General features: G+C 46.8%; 1 protein-coding gene across 1 annotated transcript; it reads right to left on the minus strand.

Annotated features, from left to right (window-relative positions):
• Positions 1 to 1,931: 1,931 nt before the first annotated feature.
• Positions 1,932 to 18,429, minus strand: LOC134391309 (deoxyribonuclease gamma-like). Its single transcript, XM_063115324.1, has 7 exons — positions 18,292 to 18,429; positions 14,852 to 14,940; positions 10,586 to 10,692; positions 7,895 to 8,007; positions 4,960 to 5,117; positions 2,291 to 2,387; positions 1,932 to 2,003 (listed from the first exon to the last, which is right to left on the minus strand). The coding sequence occupies exons 1-7, from the start codon at positions 18,427 to 18,429 to the stop codon at positions 1,932 to 1,934; spliced, it is 774 nt and encodes a 257-aa protein (XP_062971394.1).
• Positions 18,430 to 18,942: the final 513 nt, after the last annotated feature.

The raw sequence follows: 18,942 nt of genomic DNA on the forward strand, positions 1-18,942 counted from the left end.
CTGCTCCAGGGCAGGAGCAGAGGGATGCCTTGTTGGAGAGGAAGCCTCAGGGTGTTGGGAACAAGTCAGAGCCATGACAGGCTCATTCGGTGTCTGGTCCACCTGGCCCTGCCTCACCCACCCAGCACAGAGTCATCCAGGGGTCTTGTCCCAGCCATGCCAGCTGGCAGAGCTTTCGGTGCTTTGGGGCAGAAGGATTATCCTCTCCCTCCAGAATAAGCTTGTTTGTGAACCGCTGCTTGACCATTTGAGCTTGGAAGGGGGAAGGTTTCCCAGGACAATAGCCCTGCCTCAGAAGAGGGGTGACAGAAATCTTAGCAGCCCTGCCATTTCCCCCTCTATCAGCTATTTCCATCAAGACCTCTGAGGTTAATTGGAGGTTGGTGGAGATGGGTTCTCTTGCTTATAAAGGGCCCTTTTAACTTTATTTTCTCAGTCAGGTGTTATATAATTTCCAATATCAGGCTTTTTTTTTTTTTAACATCAAAATCTCATTGTCCTTGATTTATTAAGGGAAATAAGTGAGGACTGATTGGAACCGTGCACTGGCATGCTATCCTGTGCACTTACTAAGGATATATATGGTGCTCACTTATGCACAGACTCCCTGTGGGGGACACATAAGCTGGTAATAGGGGCTGCTTCTGAGACAGGAAACTAGGGGCTGGGGTCCTTGTCACTGAGTCTTCTTCGGTACTGTTTGCATGTTAAGCCACGTTCATGTATCCGTGAAATAAGAAACAATATCATGGAAAATAAAAGAAACAAACAAAAAGGGCAGCTTGGATACAGGTGAAATGGTGCTGGGTTGCTGGACTCATATGAGCCTCTTGGCTTAAAGAAAGAGAGCACAACCTATGCATCAATAACGTGGTGACAGCAAACGACCATGTAACTAAATGAACACTCCCTTTCCAATGAGAAAAAACAAAAAAAGAGAGATAACAAAATCCTTGAGTGCCAGCCAATCGACTGTCCTTTGCAAAACTGGGACCTTCAAGGACCTCCAATGCTGGCCCTGGTGACAAATACAATGTGATGAATATGGGGATGAGGGGACATGACCCAGACCCTGGGGTAGGGTAGGGCAGGGCACATGGGGCGGGCCAAAGCCCAGAGCGAGGGACCGCAGGGGCAGGGCAGGGAAGAGGACGTCCTGCCAGAGCACACAGCCCGGGGGCCTGGCAGAAGGTGAGGCTGGCACGATACGCCAGATGATGGAGACCCTCATGGCTGTGCAGAGACTGAGCTCGCTCTGGATGGTGAAGGGACCCCCACAGGCGATGGAGGCAGGGGTGGGAATGAGGGTGGACTGGGGTGAGAAAGTCAAAGGATGACACTGGTGGCTACTGGGCTGGTGGGTTGGAGGAGGTCAATGTGGGGTCAGGGAGACCAGGTGGGATGGCCTTCACCTTCATCCCTGGGAGACAGGATGGGGCCCGACCTGAGACACGAGGGGCAGGTTCTTAAAACAGTTAATTGTCCAAATCATGGGGTGCAGACGGGGGCTTGGAGTTTCTGGTCATTTCCCATGGAACAGGATCCCCTCGTGAGGACTGAAAGGCGAGGTTCTTCCTCTGCCTGCGGTCTCTGGCAAGGCAGGGTGGAGCGGGGCCAGTGACAGCGGATGGGGTCCAGATCTGGGCGTGAAGACCAACCTCAAGGACTGCAAATCCCCTGTTTCCTCTGGGACAGTTGACGGGAGGTATAAGCCCAATGGGGATATAGAAGACTCTCCTCCAAATTGGGCTCTGGTCAGAATAAATTCAAGGTGAAAAATGGAAACAATTACACCAGTCTTGTTTCCAAAGTGTAGGGAGCAGTTTGTATTAGTTAGAGTTGTTTTATTTAGAGGGAAAGAAATAGTTAATAAAATGGTGCCCTCGTGTCTGGGAACAATTGGCCTTTTTTCTTCTTTGGAGCAGCAGTTTTTATCCTTTGGTGAGAGCTCTTGAAGACTGTAGCTGAAATTCAACTGGTAAGTGTTCACTGACCGCCAGGGCCTGTAAGGAGAAAAGAGGTAGATTTGGGCATTGGCGATGCCCGGGAGATGCTCTCATGGTAGTGATGAGCAAGTTCAGGAACACGGAGGGAAGACGGAATCCCCCAAGTCACCCAACAGATCAGCACTGCTGAGCGTCGTCCCCGGACCCACTCAATCAAAAATTGTGGCATGTCCTCAAATCACAGGATCATAGACATTGAGAGTGAAGGTCCAAAGCTCAACATGTGTCTCTAGGGTGACACCAACCCAACTCTCCAGGACAGAAAGACAAGATGGCAGTCTTACCTCCTCTTCAGTCAGCTCATAAGCCTTCTGGAAGTTAAAGGTGCTGTTTGATCTGGGAACAACAGAGCGGACGATCTCTTGTCCTTTAAGCACAATCCTGGAGCGAGGGGAGGGAAGACATTGGTGTTAATCTACCCGTTAATTTCTGGGATCAAAGCAAGGTCTGTTTGCCGTAGCTGGTGACCCTAGAGGACACTGCCTACAATAGAACCACTCCCTGCATTGGTCCTGTGGGCACCAGCAACGTGACTCCCAGTGTGGGCAGGTGTCTCTGGTGGTGTAAGAGAAGATTTTATATGACACGTGCACACTACACCATCCAACAATGACCCTCACACTGAGAATGCTGTTCCCTTTTCTATTGTTTTTCACGTTTCCTGGTTGATGATGGAGAACTTCTCAGGTGGCTGCTGCTTGTCATTAATACCTCCCTAAGCGCCCATTTCACAAGACAGAGCAGCCGCCTGTCCCACGTGTTCATCAGGCAAGAGAACTGAGGCAGAATTTACATTGTACAGTTTCCACTGGGCTTATTTTCCCAGTTATTTTTGATTTAGGGCAAATGCTTTTATGTCTTACTCACCTCAGTATGATAGAGTTTCCTTTAAAAATTGACTTATTTTAGTAAGAAATTACTGGGTTTAAAGAAAAACAGAGAGAAAAAGCCCAGAGCAGGTGCTTTGCAGTGATGGGGAAAAGTGGGAATGTGGTGTCACATGAGTTTTGACAGGATGGACTCTAGTGGATGCCACGTGGGGTGATGCAGGTGGGGTCTGCATGGTCCCCTTCACTGTCTGAGGAATGGTAAGGTGAGTCACACTGTCACCTCATGCCTATCCGAGGAGCTTTCCCCGACTCTGACCGGCGGTTTTGGTTTCTGGGTTTGCTAGCACCACCACTGGGGCTAACTTTCAACTCTACCCAAGTGTAAACTCTTCACATTAGGTTGGAGGTCTGTTAAGGCCATTCTTAACACCCAGAGGACCAGGAACTGCATATTAGGGGCTCTTCTGTTCTGACTTCTAGGGACGCACACGGGCCGGTCAGCTGTCACGTCATCTTTCCAGGCTGCTCCTGGGCTCCGGCCAGGTCTCGGGCATCGCTGCACGTCCAGCAGCGCTCGGCTCGTGGGAGGCGTTCGGTAAATATTTGAACGCAGAACCAAGAGTGGAATTGAGAACACCTTGTCTAATTCCATTTCTTTAACATCATTTTTATGGCTTTTAAAAAACCACAAATATTATACATGTTCTTATAAAATACAGAAAATTCCAAGCATCAAAATAAGATGTTAGTCTTCATAAAATCCCATGGAATCCCATCATCCTTTGGCCGACAGGTTTGTAAGGTCAGTGTGCTTTTATAAACATCTTTTTGTAACCTGTTCTTCCACCCCCCCATCTATAGTGGACACCTTTCCTTATGCTTAAATTAACTCCTACTGAGTCATGATTTCGATCACCGCCCTCTGACTTGCCAGGGGAGAGGAACGGGGCTGCAGAAGAGACTTGACCTGCCCCAGGTCACGCAACTGTTAGGTGTTAGCGAGTGAGGGACCGTCTCCCCAGCTCTGCTGGACGCCCTTCAATTCAGGTGGGTGGGCACAGCCTGGGTGCTCAGTCTCCTGAAACTTCCCCCGTGGGTTTCCACTGCTGAGAGCTGCAGGGATGACTTCTGCAAAGGAAACACCAGCCCCGAAAGCTCCCAGAGGAACCAAGGAGGTTTAGGGATGGAAGTGAAAGCAGGCCTCAAACCTGACTCGTGAGAGCGACTAGCTGTTCTCTCGCCGATGGCACCCCATGCTTCTCGGGGCCAGCTGTGCTCTGGGAACATTGGCCACCCATGGGACCGGGCTCCTCGGGGTTTCCCTGCCTGTGGTCTCTGCTATGGAGATCACCAGCGTTCACAGGCTCTCCCACCTGCTTCCAGATTGAAGGAGCAAAAGCGAAAGCTGCTTGAACATCCCCAAAGAGACTTTAAAAGGGCAAGGGAATGCCATTTTTTAAATGTATGTATTTGCATTAGGAATGATTAGCAAAAGCTTTAAAAGTGTACATGTCCTTTCGCTAACTCTTCTCAGTTTGAGGGATTTACACTGAGGAAATCAGCAATATATGAACAAGATGCGTGTATAGGATGCTCATTTCAGCAGTGTTGATAACAGCAAGCCCTCGGTAGTAACATATCGCCCAATGCAGGGTGAAGCAGTTGTGGTACATCTTTGTGTTGGAATAATGAACAGCCAATGACCGTAGTGAGCTCTGGTCACAGGGCAGGCCCTGTGCTAGCAGCTGCACATGTGTCACTTCATGTGATCCTCATCGTATCTCTACGATGGGAAGCACTGCATCAATCTGATTTACAGGGGAGGAAATGAAGGCACAGAGAACCTACATCTCTTGCTCACAGACTTATTAACACGTAGAGTCCGGATTTGAAACCAGGCCTGTCTGACACTAAAACCAGTGCTTGCCACTGCTGAGTTCCTGTGCCCAGGGTCACTGTACAGGGTCCTGTGGTTTATTCACTGCATAAGGAACCTGGTGGAGGGGCCTGAAATCCAATGGACTAACTCTCCAAACCCTGTGCTCCCTCTTCCCAGAGGGGCTGGCTTTTCTAGTGCACACCAAGCACTGAATGGGCCAGAGCCTCCTGCACACGCCTCCTACCTGTCATATGCACAACCATTGCTCTTCTTGACTGTGGTGTCCTGATTGTCCCCAATCAGCCAAACGAAGCTGGGGTCGGCCATGAAGGGCATAGCCTTCACTCCTTTCTGCGGAACGTAGCTACAGCCAGCATTGAAGTTGCCCATGAAAACGAAATTCTGAAAGACACAATTTGGAACTGTCACCTGGTGGTCACGTGGTGGGCGTTGTCACAGAATGCTTTACTTGGGACTGCTAGCAATGATTCCACCTACTCCACCCAGTATACAAAGGGATCTGTTGTGAGCTGAAGTGTATTTTCCCCAAATTCATATTTTTTAGTCCTAACCCCAGTACCTTAGAATGTTACTGTATTTGCAGATAGGGCCTTTAAAGAGGCAATTAAGGTAAAATGAGACCCTAATCTGCTATGACTGGTATCTTTATAAAAAGGGGAGATGAAAAGAGAGAGACACACAGAGGGAAGGCCACATAAAGTCACTGGAAGAAGAGGACCATCTACAAACCGAGGACAGATGCATCCAAAGGAAACCAATGCTGCTTACCATCTTGATCTTGGACTTCTGGCCTCTGTAACTGTGAGGAAATGACTTTCCATTGTTTAAACCCCCCAGTCTATGGGACTTTGTTATGGCAGCCCTCACAAACTAATACAGTGTCTTTCTCAGTTCCCTTTTGCTCTTTACACGTAGAGTCCAGAGTTTTTAATTGAGGCACAGCGTTGATGAGCGCGTGACAGGCGAGTGTGGACAAGAGAGGGTGGTCTTAGTGGGAAGGGGAGTGTGTGCTGTTCTAAGTCACCAGGTCTCTGTAATTCAGTGTGCAGTGTCAGGTGGGATCCAAGAATCCAGCTGATGTATTCCCTCACATCTTCTGTCTGGCTCAAGCCACCGTACAGTATAAAAAATAATGAATCAATGTCTTTTGATCCAACCAGGAAGACTGAACTTGGGGGGTAGACTGACAGCTTTGGCATCACTTTTTCCCTCCTACTGTTTTGAGCTTGGAAACTTATTCCTGTGGACATTCAGTCCATTGAGGAACTGGGAGGAGTTTCAGGCGGGGGGGGGGGGCATTAGAGTGAGCTGTTCATACCCACCCGAGGCACCAATAGAAATTTTCTCTCTTGGAAGCGTTTTTCTCTTCAGGGCTCTTGGAACAGAATTTTAACATTCCACAACACAGAGGAAGTGTCAGATTTTCTTTGTTTGCTATTATTTTCAGTGGTTGTCCACTTCAGAGTTTTCTCCAAGAACATATCGTTTTGGCCATGTTGATCCCTGTGGCACTTTGGAGGACAAGTTGTCATCTTTAACCTCAGTGATCACAAGGTTCTACTCATATAGACATAAAGAATGCTGAGCATTCACTATGTGCCAGGCCCAGAACTAAGTGTTTTGTGAAGTTTAATTTACATCATCAACAATAAACACTAGGAGGCAGAAGGGAACATTAGAAACAGTATAAAGGGATATAGTGACCTGTCAAGGCCACGGGACTGGCAGGTTCCAGTCAAGGATTGAACCCTTCAAATGACTCGCCAGCTCAGTTGGTTAGAGAGTGGTAGTAATAGCACCAAGGTCCAAGTTTACATCCCTATACCGGCCAGCTGCCAAAAGAAAAAAAAAAAAAAATAGAACCCAGTCAGCCTAATGCAATGCTCCTCATCATGAGAGTGTCACTTCTTGGTCACTTTTGGACAACTAATGCCACCCTAAAGCCTGACATTAGCAGATGCTCAATACATTCTTTTTGAATGAATGAATGATTTTGTAATTCTTGGAATGAAGGGATGAGTCTTTCTCTTGCCCTCCTGTTTACAAATAAGCAACAAAATGCACCCCCTGTCTTCTCCATGCCCCAGCTCTGGCCAGCTGCGTCCACATTTACTTGATTCATTTTGCACTTTGAGCAGAGGAACTGAGGAGGAGGAAGGTGACTCACGGGAGTCACATCTTGAAAGCAGAAAGGAGGAATGTGGAAGAAGAGCCTTAGGAGAACGTCCCTATTTGACCAGAGCTTTCACAGCCCCTCACGGCCACAAGTGGTCACACCCTTGTCTTCCAGATGAGGCAGTAATTGAGGCCTAGAGGGTGGCAGGTGTATTCCTGCTTCTGTGACAACAGACCCCAGGGCTCCTTGGGAAACCACCCCTCCCTCTCTCACCTCAGTCCATGGGGTTGGGGTGGAGTTGGCACAGGTTTAGCCAATCAGAGCATCTCAGCGCTCATCACAGTGATTGGTTCACTGATGGACATGTGACCCAGTCAGAGCCAATGAGACTCAATCCTAGGGCATTTGTTGCATTGTGGGAAAGGAAACTTGTCAATTGGTCTGGAGCCATCTTGCCATCCTCAGAGTAGAGCTGACCCGAGAATGGAGCCCACCCGGAGGAAAGGGCAGAAGAGACACACCAAGCCTTCAATACCATGTCTGAGCTTGGATCCAACATATCCGACCTACTCTGGACATTTCAGTTACATGAGCCAAGAAACTGCTCCTCCTTTTCATGAGCCATGTTAAGATTCTGCCACTTGCCCCCAAAACACTCCCGGTCTCGCTCTGCCTCACTCTTCTCGATTGTAAAGCGGGAATGACAAAAGGAGCTGCCTCGTGGGATTATTGGGAGGATTAAATAAACTCCTCCCTGTCAGGCCCCAGCACAGTGCCTGCACCAGCTCCTCTCTCGGTGCGTGTCGGCACCCACTATCCGTGGAGCAGCGTGTGAATTCCCAAGGCCAGAGTGGACGGTCCCCAGGCAGATTTAGCAACGAAGATATTTAGGGTGGAGGAAAGGTCTAAACAGAAGCTGTGAAGTGGTGGTGGCCTGTGTGTGTCCTGTCCCCTTTACCCTCCCTACAGAGTTACTCATCCCACTCAAGGACCAGATCCTGTCCCTGCTGGATGGGAAATCGACCAACTCAGAGGTCATTACCTTCGCCTTCCAACGGCTTTGTAAATCTGTGCACAGAGCACTAAGCTCGTCCATCTCTTCGGCAGGTGTCGTGGCTTTGGTGTGCAGGGAGACAATGACAAAGTCCTTGACAGCTGAGGAACAGGAAAGAAGCAGAGGTCACACACTTCCCCTGTCAACGCCCTATGAACACTGTTAAAGGAGACAAGCAGCAGGAGGCCCGGGCTGCAACATGTGGGCCCCTGTTGCCCAGAGGGTCCAGCTGATGGCTTAGGTTACAATGATCTTACGGTCTGAGGCTGCCTCCTTTTAACACACGAAAGACTCTTTTCTCCCACCTGCCCTAATTTCAAGCTGGTAGACATCATTCCTTGCTGGTATTATGGGAGTTTTTATTTTCTCATTTTTTGGTAAATCTGTATTTTTCTTTCTTTTTTTTCTGATTTTATCTTCTTATTTATTGATTTGTAATTGACTAATAAAATTACTTGTAGGTATAGCTAAATTTCACAGTTTGAAAAACAATATCCCTGTTTAGCTTTTATGCTAGAGGAAAAAATTTTTTTCTAAATAAAAACAATATTCGAGACTTTTCATTTATACTCCTTTTGTAATTAGAAATAAAAGCCTCCCAAAAGTTATTTTCTTTAAAAATAAAATGGTCTTTTGTGAAGTGTCTGAAATCCTCATCCCCCCACTGGGACACTGAGAGAGCCTGACAGAGGCCATGTGCAGGAGCCTCAGGAGCTGGGCCTGGCCCACCTGCTCACAGCAGCTGTTGCCTTCTGAGCACGTCCTCCTGGGAGTCCCCCTCATGCTCTCCCTGGATCCCCACTCCTGCCTCAGGAGGTGGGGACGGTGGGGGTCACAGCTCACGTCACACAGCAGGGAGCCTGGCCTCTAGCTGGCAGCCTGTCTCCAGCCCCATGCACTCCCAGCAGCGCCCCTGCAGCCTCCTCCTTGGGCTCCACTTCACTCCCCACAGCAACTGGTCCCCTAAACACTCCCCTTCTGTCCCACCTCTGAGCCTTTGTGCTCGCTTTGCCCTCTGCCCGGAATGCCCTTCCCCCAGCCCTCTGTATGGCAGGCTTCCTCAGGTCACAATGTCACCACTGCAGGACCAAACCTGGCCCCAACATCTAAGATGGCCCCACCGTGCTAGTTAATACACCTGCTTATTACTTCATTCACGCTCTGAAATCATTTCCTTAGATTCTTTGTTTGGCTCACGAGATCCTGTGCTCCGTGAGGGCAGGTTTATCTGTCTAGTTCACCCTTGTGGCTCTAGAATCTAGCACAGTGCCTGGCACAGGGGAGGTGCTCAGAAATGTTTGTTGACTGAATACATGAATGAAAGAATGGATAAATGAATGAATGAGAGAAAGAAAAGGTAGAGGAATAATGAACTTCTTCATCTTTAATCCCAGACCGAGGGGATGTAGGAGGATTCCCTGTACAAGAGGGAAAAGTGCCAGCAGGCAGTGCCATCCCAGGGGGAGAGGGAATGGGAAGGGGGCATGGGGAGACACTCAGGACAAATGGGTTTGTTTAGCAGTTCACAAAGGCTCAGGGCTCTCTTTGAGAAGAAATAATTATTTGCTGTGTGGTTAGGGGGGAGATCTCTGAACACTGCCCTGGTCAACCAGAGGTGAGTCATGTGCATGACAAAGATCATTGCACGTGCTCTCTGAAGGACATTCCTTGTCATCAGTAGCCACCTCCTACTTGTCTTTTTCTACTTGGAATTTCTCCTCCGGTCTTTCATGTTTGTTTTCCTGAAGTATCTGTCCTGAGCTAATTACTCCAGGGCACCAATAGTCAACCTGATAGTTCAGAATGTTTATGCTGGTGTAGTATAAATGTAGACGTACATACTTATAGCTCTGCATATATTTATCTGGTCATTATCTGTCTCCCCTACTACATAACTTCTCAAGGGCAGGGACCTTGTCTGCCTTGTCCAGTGGCCTCAACAGAGCCTGGCACATAGTAAGAAATGAAAAAATATTTGATTCTACACAGCTGAAATCTGCAAACCAAATCTAATTCTTGACTTTCCACTGAGTATTGCATAGTGGTTAGAAGAATGGGCCCTGAGATGGTGTTTTTGGTGACAACCCCAGCTTGTCCACTTTAAAAGCTCAGTGGCTTGGACAAGAGAGTCCATCTTTTTGAACCTCAGCTTCCTCAAATGTAAAGTGCAGGTGATCTTAGTCCCTACCTTATAAGGCTGTGGTCAGGGATCACTACCCGTACTACTGTTGTTAGAGTGCAGGTGCCCTCCGTGTGGATTTCCTCTCTCCCCCCGTCTGTGGAGGACACTGCTGTGTAGTGACTGGAGGGAGAGTGAGACTCTAGGCTGGGGGTTCATCTTTGGTGGCCTTCACTTGGGACTCTTACAAATGAAGGAATAGTTGTGCTTGATGCAGACCAAGGATTGTGGTAAATAATTTCCATGGACCTGTGCTCTAAAGAGTGGTGTTATCATTGGTTCCAGAAGGTGAGTTCCAGGCTGGGGAGGTCTTGAGTCATGACATGTGAGAAGCCATCAATGTAAACTGCATCCTCTAATGCAGGTGGTAGAAGAAGCAATGCCCTGTCATCTCAAGCCTAATGCCTCCCTAAACATGCTGCAGGAACCCTTGGAGGTCAGCTCATGCTCAGGGCTGCTGCCCTCTCCTGGGCTACTGGGGAGGTACGAGTGGGTCTCACCAGTGTTGGGTGACTGGAACCAGACCGCATAGGGTTCCCCGGGAGACACGTCCACGCGTTTAGAGTCTTGGTAGAAGTTCGTTTTCTTCACAGACACCAGCTCTTCCCTAGAAGATAAAAAAGGTAATCCTGCCGGCTGAGTCAGGTGTTTTTTCTTTCAGGAAGCAGAGACGTAGGTTCCCACGGCTCTGTTAGCCTCCAGAACTCACTCAAGCATAGAAACGGACCTTATTCCTGACAACAAGGCTCAATCAAGTCTTCTCAATGGTCAGGGCACTTTGGGAGCTAAAGAGCTGAGTGGTACTAGTCATCTGGGGCACCCATAAGTTAACATTTAGACTCAAAGCAAATTACTAGTAGGAGGAAGATAAGAGAATGAAGTTTAGGGGTCAGTCCTGCTGGGCAACTCAGGTTTCCAGCCCTGGCCAGGATGTGACTATGAGGAACACAGAACTCCTGACCCGGGCAGCATTGAGCCAACCACAAATTCGGTGTCAGGAGGCTGCGCATGGTTTTTTGTTTGAAGATCTAACACTTTGCATGTGTCTCAGCTTTGACAGCAATTAATTTGTCAACACTGAGAACTGGTACTGATATGTTTTTTGTTTTATTTTGTTTTGTTTTAGAGCCCGGCCAGTAACATTGAGAACTGGTTAGACATCATAATCTGGTTTTGAAGAAAAGATATGCATTTGGATTCAATTCACAGTCATAATTTATTAGTGGACCATGTTCCAAGGAGCAGAGATCATACTTACTTGTAGAGAAAGGCGTACTTTTCTTTATACTTGTTTCTTCCGAGCAGAGTGCTAACCACACACTTGTATGTTTCATCTTCTGAATTTCTAGAAAATATAAAGATTTCACATTTCATCTTAAAGAATAACTACTACTCAACTACATATGTTCCCCTCTCTTCAATCTGTTTCAATATACTCTGTGGTGTCCTGTGGAAGGGTGACTGTCCATCATAACCTTTGAGTCCAGTAAGAAGCGCCACCATTGACTGGAATGTGAATCTGCCAGTCTCTTCACGGCCATTACTTCTTTTCTTGCCTTATGAGGTGAGCACTGCTGCTACCCCCTTTTGTAGCTGTCAAGTGCGAAGCTGGGGTTTGAACCCACATCCGACTTGCCCCAACACCCACTCACTTTTGCCTGCACCCATGGAGACCACTGAGACCATAGACAATCTAGGCTGGGTTCATCCTCAAACCCCACTCGGCCCATCGTTGGAGCTCATCCTTCCTGGTGGAGTAAACCTTACCAGGTCACCTCTGAGAGCACCACCCCTCAGCATTTATCAGATGCAGAAAAATCCTCTCCTCCAAAAACCCTCAAGCATTTTCTCACAAGTCCTGGGACTATGATTTCAAATCGCTACTGTTCATATCCTGGGAGCTGGGGATAGAGCCCAAGTCCCATTGACCTCACCCCTCACTCTCTACACCAGAGAAATGAGACTTTCTGTGCATTTGCCAGAACTGCTGTTAACACCACTATGTGTAGAGTCTGATGCAGTTTCACCCCATCTGCCTGCAAAAAGATCTAGGGCATGGCTGAAACTGCCGCAAATACTCAGGTTCAAGCAGAGAGGGCATTTGGTGGCAACTTGGAGCCTCCATAAATTCCTGGGACTTCAGATGCATCTTCTAAGGCAGGCTCGGCCACAGGAGCCCCACGAGTGTGGACAATGGATTCTGCTGGGCTTCCACTTTGGGGAGGCTGTCCCTGTTCTGAATCTAGTCTGCCAAGTCCTGGGTTGGCAAACTGCTTGTAGTGACTCAGCTGTGAGGTCACTAAGGCCCCTCCTGTCTTACAGGGGATAAGGTACAAAACAGGCTTGGCTCTGCCTGAGTCCTCAGCACAGCTACACAGGTTGGGACTGCCAAGACCACTGGTGAAGGAGAGACTCACCCAGATTAACTGTGGGGAGATGCCTGGGGCCCTCCTGTGCCCTCAGTAACCTGCATTCCTGCAAACTGACTGGGGCCACTCCAAGGAAGGCTGAGGAGGCTCTGAAGAGAGCATTGGCTTTGGAGTCAGAACTGATTCAGGTCCAAAAGTGGGCTCGGCCATTTAGTGCCTGGGTGACCCTGCGTAGGTCCCTCCTCCCTGTGCCTCAGTTCCCACAGCCATCAGAGAATCAGATAGTCCCTAAACCCCAGGAGTTGTGGGGAGTAAATGAAATAGCACATGTGAGATTGATTAACAGGATGCCTGGCCTGTAGCTAGGGTATCAATGGTAGCTGTTACATGTGGCCCCCTGGACAATCAATCACCTGCCATTACAATTCCCCTCCTTTTACTGGCTTTAGACACTCCCTGTTCCTATTGATCATGGCTACATGCCAGACACTGTTCAACCACTTACGTGCATGACTTGATTATTATGACCTTCCAGGAAGATGGGTTCTATCATTAGCCCCATTTTATACATGGGGACAATGAAGCACACAACTCAGTTACTTGCCCGAGGTCCTTCTGTAATCAAGATCCAGACCCAGGTTGTCTGAGCCAACTGTAAGCTCCTAACCCCTGCCACACAACTTTTGCTGTCAAAGATCAGATCCAGAAACAGACCTGCCAATGCTAACAGGGATAAGGTCAGACCCAATCCTTTCTTTTTAGATGAGAAACTGAGGCCCAGAGAAGGGTGGATCCAGCCTGAGAGGCCCTCTGTGGAGAACATTCATGGCTGTTACTCCCCAGGCCTCATGAGTCTGGGCTGACCCCTCATGGCTAAAAACAATGTGAGTTTTCCTAAATATGAAAGTATAAAAAGGGGGCCGGCCCCGTGGCTCACTCGGGAGAGTGCGGTGCTGGGAGCGCAGCGGCGCTCCCACCGCGGGTTCAGATCCTATATAGGGATGGCCAGTGCACTCAATGGCTGAGCGCGGTGCGGTAGACACCAAGCCAAGGGTTGCATTCCCCTTACCAGTCACAAAAAAGAAAAAAAAAAGTATAAAAAGGGAAAGATGTTACTGTTAAATCTGAGTGGTGGATACATGGCTGTTAAAATCTCCTTGCTTTGAAGCATGTTTGAGATATTTCATGAGAAAATGGGGGGATATAACATTCTCATATGTCATACATCATTCAGATTGTAGGAAATTTAAAAAATAGGGAAAACAGAGAAAAAATTACATTTAAATTCCTTATAAATTTGTACTCTGAGGTGTCCACCATCAACATTTGGGTACATTTCCTTTGAAACTCTTCCATTTTTTAAACACATAATTGAGCTAACATGTTACATCTTGCATACTCTGGTTTGCTGCTTACACTGATAATGTGTTTAGAAAAGAAACGTTGTGTTAGAGGTTTTAAAAAATCAGGTTGCATCAGCATCACCAGGAAGCTTGTTAAAATGCAGATCTTCTCTCACAGACACTCTCATTTAATGGGGGTTGTGGGGGGTGCAGGAGGCGGGGTGGAAAAATATGTGTGTTTAATTCAGTCTGGGGTGATTTTCAGCTGGGTGGGTCTGTGAATCATAGACAAAGAGTATAAATGATAAATATCACTCAATGTCATTTAAAACTATTTGTGGAAATTACTTTTTTGTTTTTCTGGATTTTGTAAATTATAAAATCAGTTTGGACTCACTATAAAATGTTCAAGTCATACAGAAGCATTAAAATAAAAAGCAAATGTCCCTTCACTGTGTCTGGCCCACATGGCTCTCCAATCACACCCCCAGGTGACAGCACTATTAACAGTTTGCAGCACATCTTCCAGTCTTCCTTCTGTGCTCATCCAAACACAGACACTCCCTTGTGCACATGGAATGTAATGTGATGGGCTATTCTACTCACAGTTCTGAACTTGCTGATTTCAATATATACTGCAGCCCTCTTTCCATGCAGGAGTATGTAGCTCTGACACATTCTGTGGAAGTGTGGTTTAGCAGCTGCGTAGTGCTCCAGTGTGTGGGCATATTATACTCTCGCTGCCCCTTTCTTCCGTTGTCAGCATTCAATTTTTTCTCTGTAACAGGACTTCTTAGCTCAGCCTCTGTCTGCAGATTTCATTTCTCTCTCTGTCCTGACTCCCCACCTGTTTCCCTTATTTTGCTTTATCATGTTAAAAGCAGCTGGTGGATAGTTCCTAGGGCCGTGGCTGAGAGAGTTGGAGGACTGGGCAGTGCTGGCCGTGGGACCTGGTGGTCAGAGTAAGTACTGGCTCTCACGCTACTTTCAGCTCCCTGGGGTGCCCTTACACTTGACCTTGAGCCCACCGAGGGCCCACACTCCTCCCCCTTACCCATTCAGCCTGTTCATCAGAGTGGGGCAGATCATGTTGTTGTTGTCCTCAATTTCCATCAGCAGCATGATGTCGCAGCGTGTGATGATCTGTGCAGAGAGAATTCCCAGGTATATGAGGCCATTTACCATAAATAATAAAACCTTTTCTTGGGCACTTACTATGTTTAAAGGATTGAATTGGGTGCTTGTTAAAATAGTTTATTTTTTTCCCTGATCTAAATGAAGGACTCCCTGAGGTAGGTACTTTTATGATGTCCATTTTACAGGCTAGGACCCGGAGGCTCAGGGAAAATCTAGTAAAATCCCCAATCTCCTAGCTAGAAAGTAGCTGAGGCAGATGTGAACTCAGGCAATCCCAGTTCAGAGCCCATGGTCATGATACCCCACACATTCTAGCTCTTGTTTTTGCTTGAATAATTACAATAATCATAATAAATATTTATTAAGCCTTCAGTAACAAAAATACCAGGCTGTATATTGCAGAAATAAAGAGGCATATTTATAACAATAATTACAAGAGCTAACATTTATTGTGAACCTGCTCTGAGCCTCACCACAACCCTGTGAGATGACTGTGATTATTAGCAAATTTAGCACAAGCAAAAACCAAGCTCAGAGAGGTTGAGTGACTAGCTTAAATTCTCACAGCCAGCATAGGTGGTAGAGCCAGGATTTGAACTCAGGTCTATGTGACTACAAAGCCCACCATGCTAAACTGTTAGAATACACTCACTGTTCTCAAAGACTCATACTCCAGGAAGAGAGACAAATGGAAACAAGTAGCTACAATACAAAGCTAATAAAATTTGTGCTAAATGAAAGTCCCAATTCATGGATGTGTTGAGAAATAATTAATTACTTCTGTGCAGAGGATCCAGAAAGGCTCCAAGGAGGAGGTGACATTTGAACAGCCCTAAATGGTGAGAAGAAGCTCCCTGGGAGAGGAACACAAGAGAGACTCCTTCAGTGTGAGCGACAGCCCAGAGCCCAGAGTGTAGACAAAGACTACACCACTTGGTGACCACAGGGGCCCTTCTGTGTATGGGATCCTGGGGGGCTCAATGCTACAGGATTTGTTGGTCGAGGCTAATTAGGTCCTCTCACCCAGCCAGCAAAAATATGGAGCAGGAGGATTATGCCCCTGGCCCTCTATGTCCAGAGCACATGATCCGGTTCTGCCTCCAGAAGAGTGGAGTGGGGAGAGATACCAGAACTCACTGTCCATGTGCCTTTAAGAAGCTGCTCTCGTCTGGAGATCCACCTGTGTGTGACTGAGGAGGAGGACTATGTCCGGAGTCAGGATCCTTCCACTGACAACCTTGAAATCCAGCTGGGTTCAACCGGGGAGCTGGGTGCCACTGGCCAAGCCAGCCTGCTAATTTAGTCACTCCTGACTGCCAGAGCTTTCTGGAAGGCACGTTAGAATGTATGTACCCTTTGATGCATTTTCCCACTTTGAAGAATGTCTTCCATTGTAAGCACCTCAGTTTTCTCATCCATAAAGTGGGATGGTAACAGTCAATCCCTCACAGGGTTGCTGGAGGATTAAGTGGGTACTTAGACCAGTGTCAACTATTCAGGAGACAGGTAGTAAATCATCATTATTACTTGTACAGATCTAAGAGGAAGATGCAATTGCAAGAAAAAAAATGGAAACAATCTAAGTATCCACAAATAGGAAAGTATTCAATGAAGAATGTTGCAAACATGGGATAGGGCATTCTGCAGCATTACAAGTCATGTTTTAAAGGATATTGACATAATGGGAAATATTTCTAATGTAAAAGCAGAATACGAGACTGATGATATATGGTGGTGAACAGGCTGAAATAGACGCAGACTCGTGTGTATTTCTGCGTAGAAAAATGCCTGTGAGAAAAGTGCCCAGATGCCAACAATGGTTACCTTTAAGTTACAGGAGAATGCGTGAATTTTTTCCTTCTTTATATGTTTATATATTTGCAATATAGTCCATAAACTATTTTTAAGTTATTAAAACTATTTAATTATTCGTAATTTTTAAAAATTATACTCTCGTAATTTTTAAAAATCAAAGTATTAAAAGACCTGCTTGAAGAGGAAGAAATTGTGGGGAGGAAGTGATGGGCAAAGTTGATTAGGACATGACAAGTTCTGTTATAACTTATCTGATGTAAGTTAAGTGAGTTGTCTTGTACAAGGGAACTTCAAAACACTTGTGGAAAAGCAGAATTAAAAGATACCATGAATCTTTCCACGAACTTCTGAAGTACTCTCGTATAACGTGCCTAATATGGTGCCTGGCACATAGTGAGGGCTGAGAAGAGGTAGGTCTTATCACTGACTGACCGTGTGTTCATGATCATGCTTGGAGCCGGTTCCCTTCCCATGCCCATTGTATAGCCGGGGACTCTGCAGCTCGGTGGGGTTTAGTCATTTGAACACCGAGTGAATAGGGGGTGTAGGGACCTCTACACTGCAGAGCTCATTCTTGACCACTGCACTCATCAACCGAGGAAACCAGCATGTCTTTGTGACTGTTCCTCCTCAATGACCAAGGTCCCTTTTTTGGGTGTGACCCATCTGTGCAAGACAGATACGGACCATGGTTCAGGCTGGCTTTTCCCAATAGAGGGTTCGGCCTCCAGATTTCCTATTTACAACTTTTCTTGTGGAACAGCACTTCTGAGCCCTGCATCTCTAGCAGTTAGTGATGTCTACTTCCCTTGGGCAGATTCTTCTGGGAATATTTCCTGTAGATGAGAATACGCACTGCAATGGGCAATGGCTCAAGATCCCATGACCAGAATTCTGCTGGGATGGAGCCTATAACTTTAACCAGTCGGCCTTCATCCATCTGTCCATCCATCCTCCCACCCATCTGTCCATCCATTTGTTCTCCAATTGAACAAAATTTTATCATGGGCCTACTGTGTGCCAGACAACATGCTAGGCCTTGCTTTATTCAATCTTCATCTGCAGCTCCTGGCTCAGCATCTGGCATGAGTGACAGACAGGGGGAGGGAGCGAGGGAGGACCACACTGGAACCAGCTGACCTAAATTCATGCAGATTAAATTTGTCTTCCTTTTAAATCTTTCCCATGGTATTATAAGAAAAATGGGAATACATTTCCTATTCAATTCTTAAAAAATAATTTTGTTACAATTTTCTAATAATAAAAATAATATTACTCATTTTAGAGATTAAGGAAAATACAGAAAAGTCAGTGAAGACTATAAAAATCACTGATGTTTATAAGCTCTCACTCAGAGGCCTAGAGAGTGAAGTGGTTATTGTAATTGTTGCTATTCTTATTGTTACAAAATTCCAAGCCAGCTGCTACTTTCATCCTAAAGGCTCCCTTTAGTTAAATTCCTCCTAAGTCTCTCGAAGTCTGAAGTCAGGAGAGAGGGCCTGAGGGGTGTCCAGGGTCCTACCGCCAGGAAAGGGTGCTCACCCTCACAAGGATATCCATGGGATCCCGTCTTCCCTTCGTGCTTCCCACAGAGCACTTCGCATTGAAGGAGCAGATCCTCAGAGCCAGGGTGCCCTGGATGGTGAGGAGGAGCAGCAGGGAGGCCACAGTCTTCATCATCCTGGTGCTCCTGTGGTTTCAGGGCTTAGAGTGCAGGATCCTGGCCACCTCCCCAGCTCTGCTGACTTATAAAGCCCGTAGACAACAGGAATTACTGGATTTTTTTATGGCTACTTTTATGACTTGGAGGAACTAAGGTGATGGGTTTCAGTCCCCAATGAAATGAAGATATTGGGCCATCCTATTGTCAGCCTCTGTTTTTCTCAATGATTCCGTGACTATTTTCTCAGATCTCCTAGAGATGGTACTATGTAGCTAGCATCATTCTAAAGGGATGGGGAAGGAGTTGATTCATTAAAAATAGTGGCTGCCATAGGATATTCAGTCTTCATGTTCTCTGGGAAGCCAGTTAAGAAGGGCTGATGGGGGACTGAGTTATGCATGTACCGAATGAACACCTGTATGACATTTGCAGGCATGGTTCTAAGCCTGTGCTGTCTGATTCATTGGCCATGAGCCACATGTGTGCAATTGAAATGTGTCTTATCCAAGTTGAGACACACTCTAAGTATA

Source organism: Cynocephalus volans, chromosome 11, assembly GCF_027409185.1.
Source record: "Cynocephalus volans isolate mCynVol1 chromosome 11, mCynVol1.pri, whole genome shotgun sequence".
Lineage (NCBI taxonomy): Eukaryota > Metazoa > Chordata > Mammalia > Dermoptera > Cynocephalidae > Cynocephalus > Cynocephalus volans.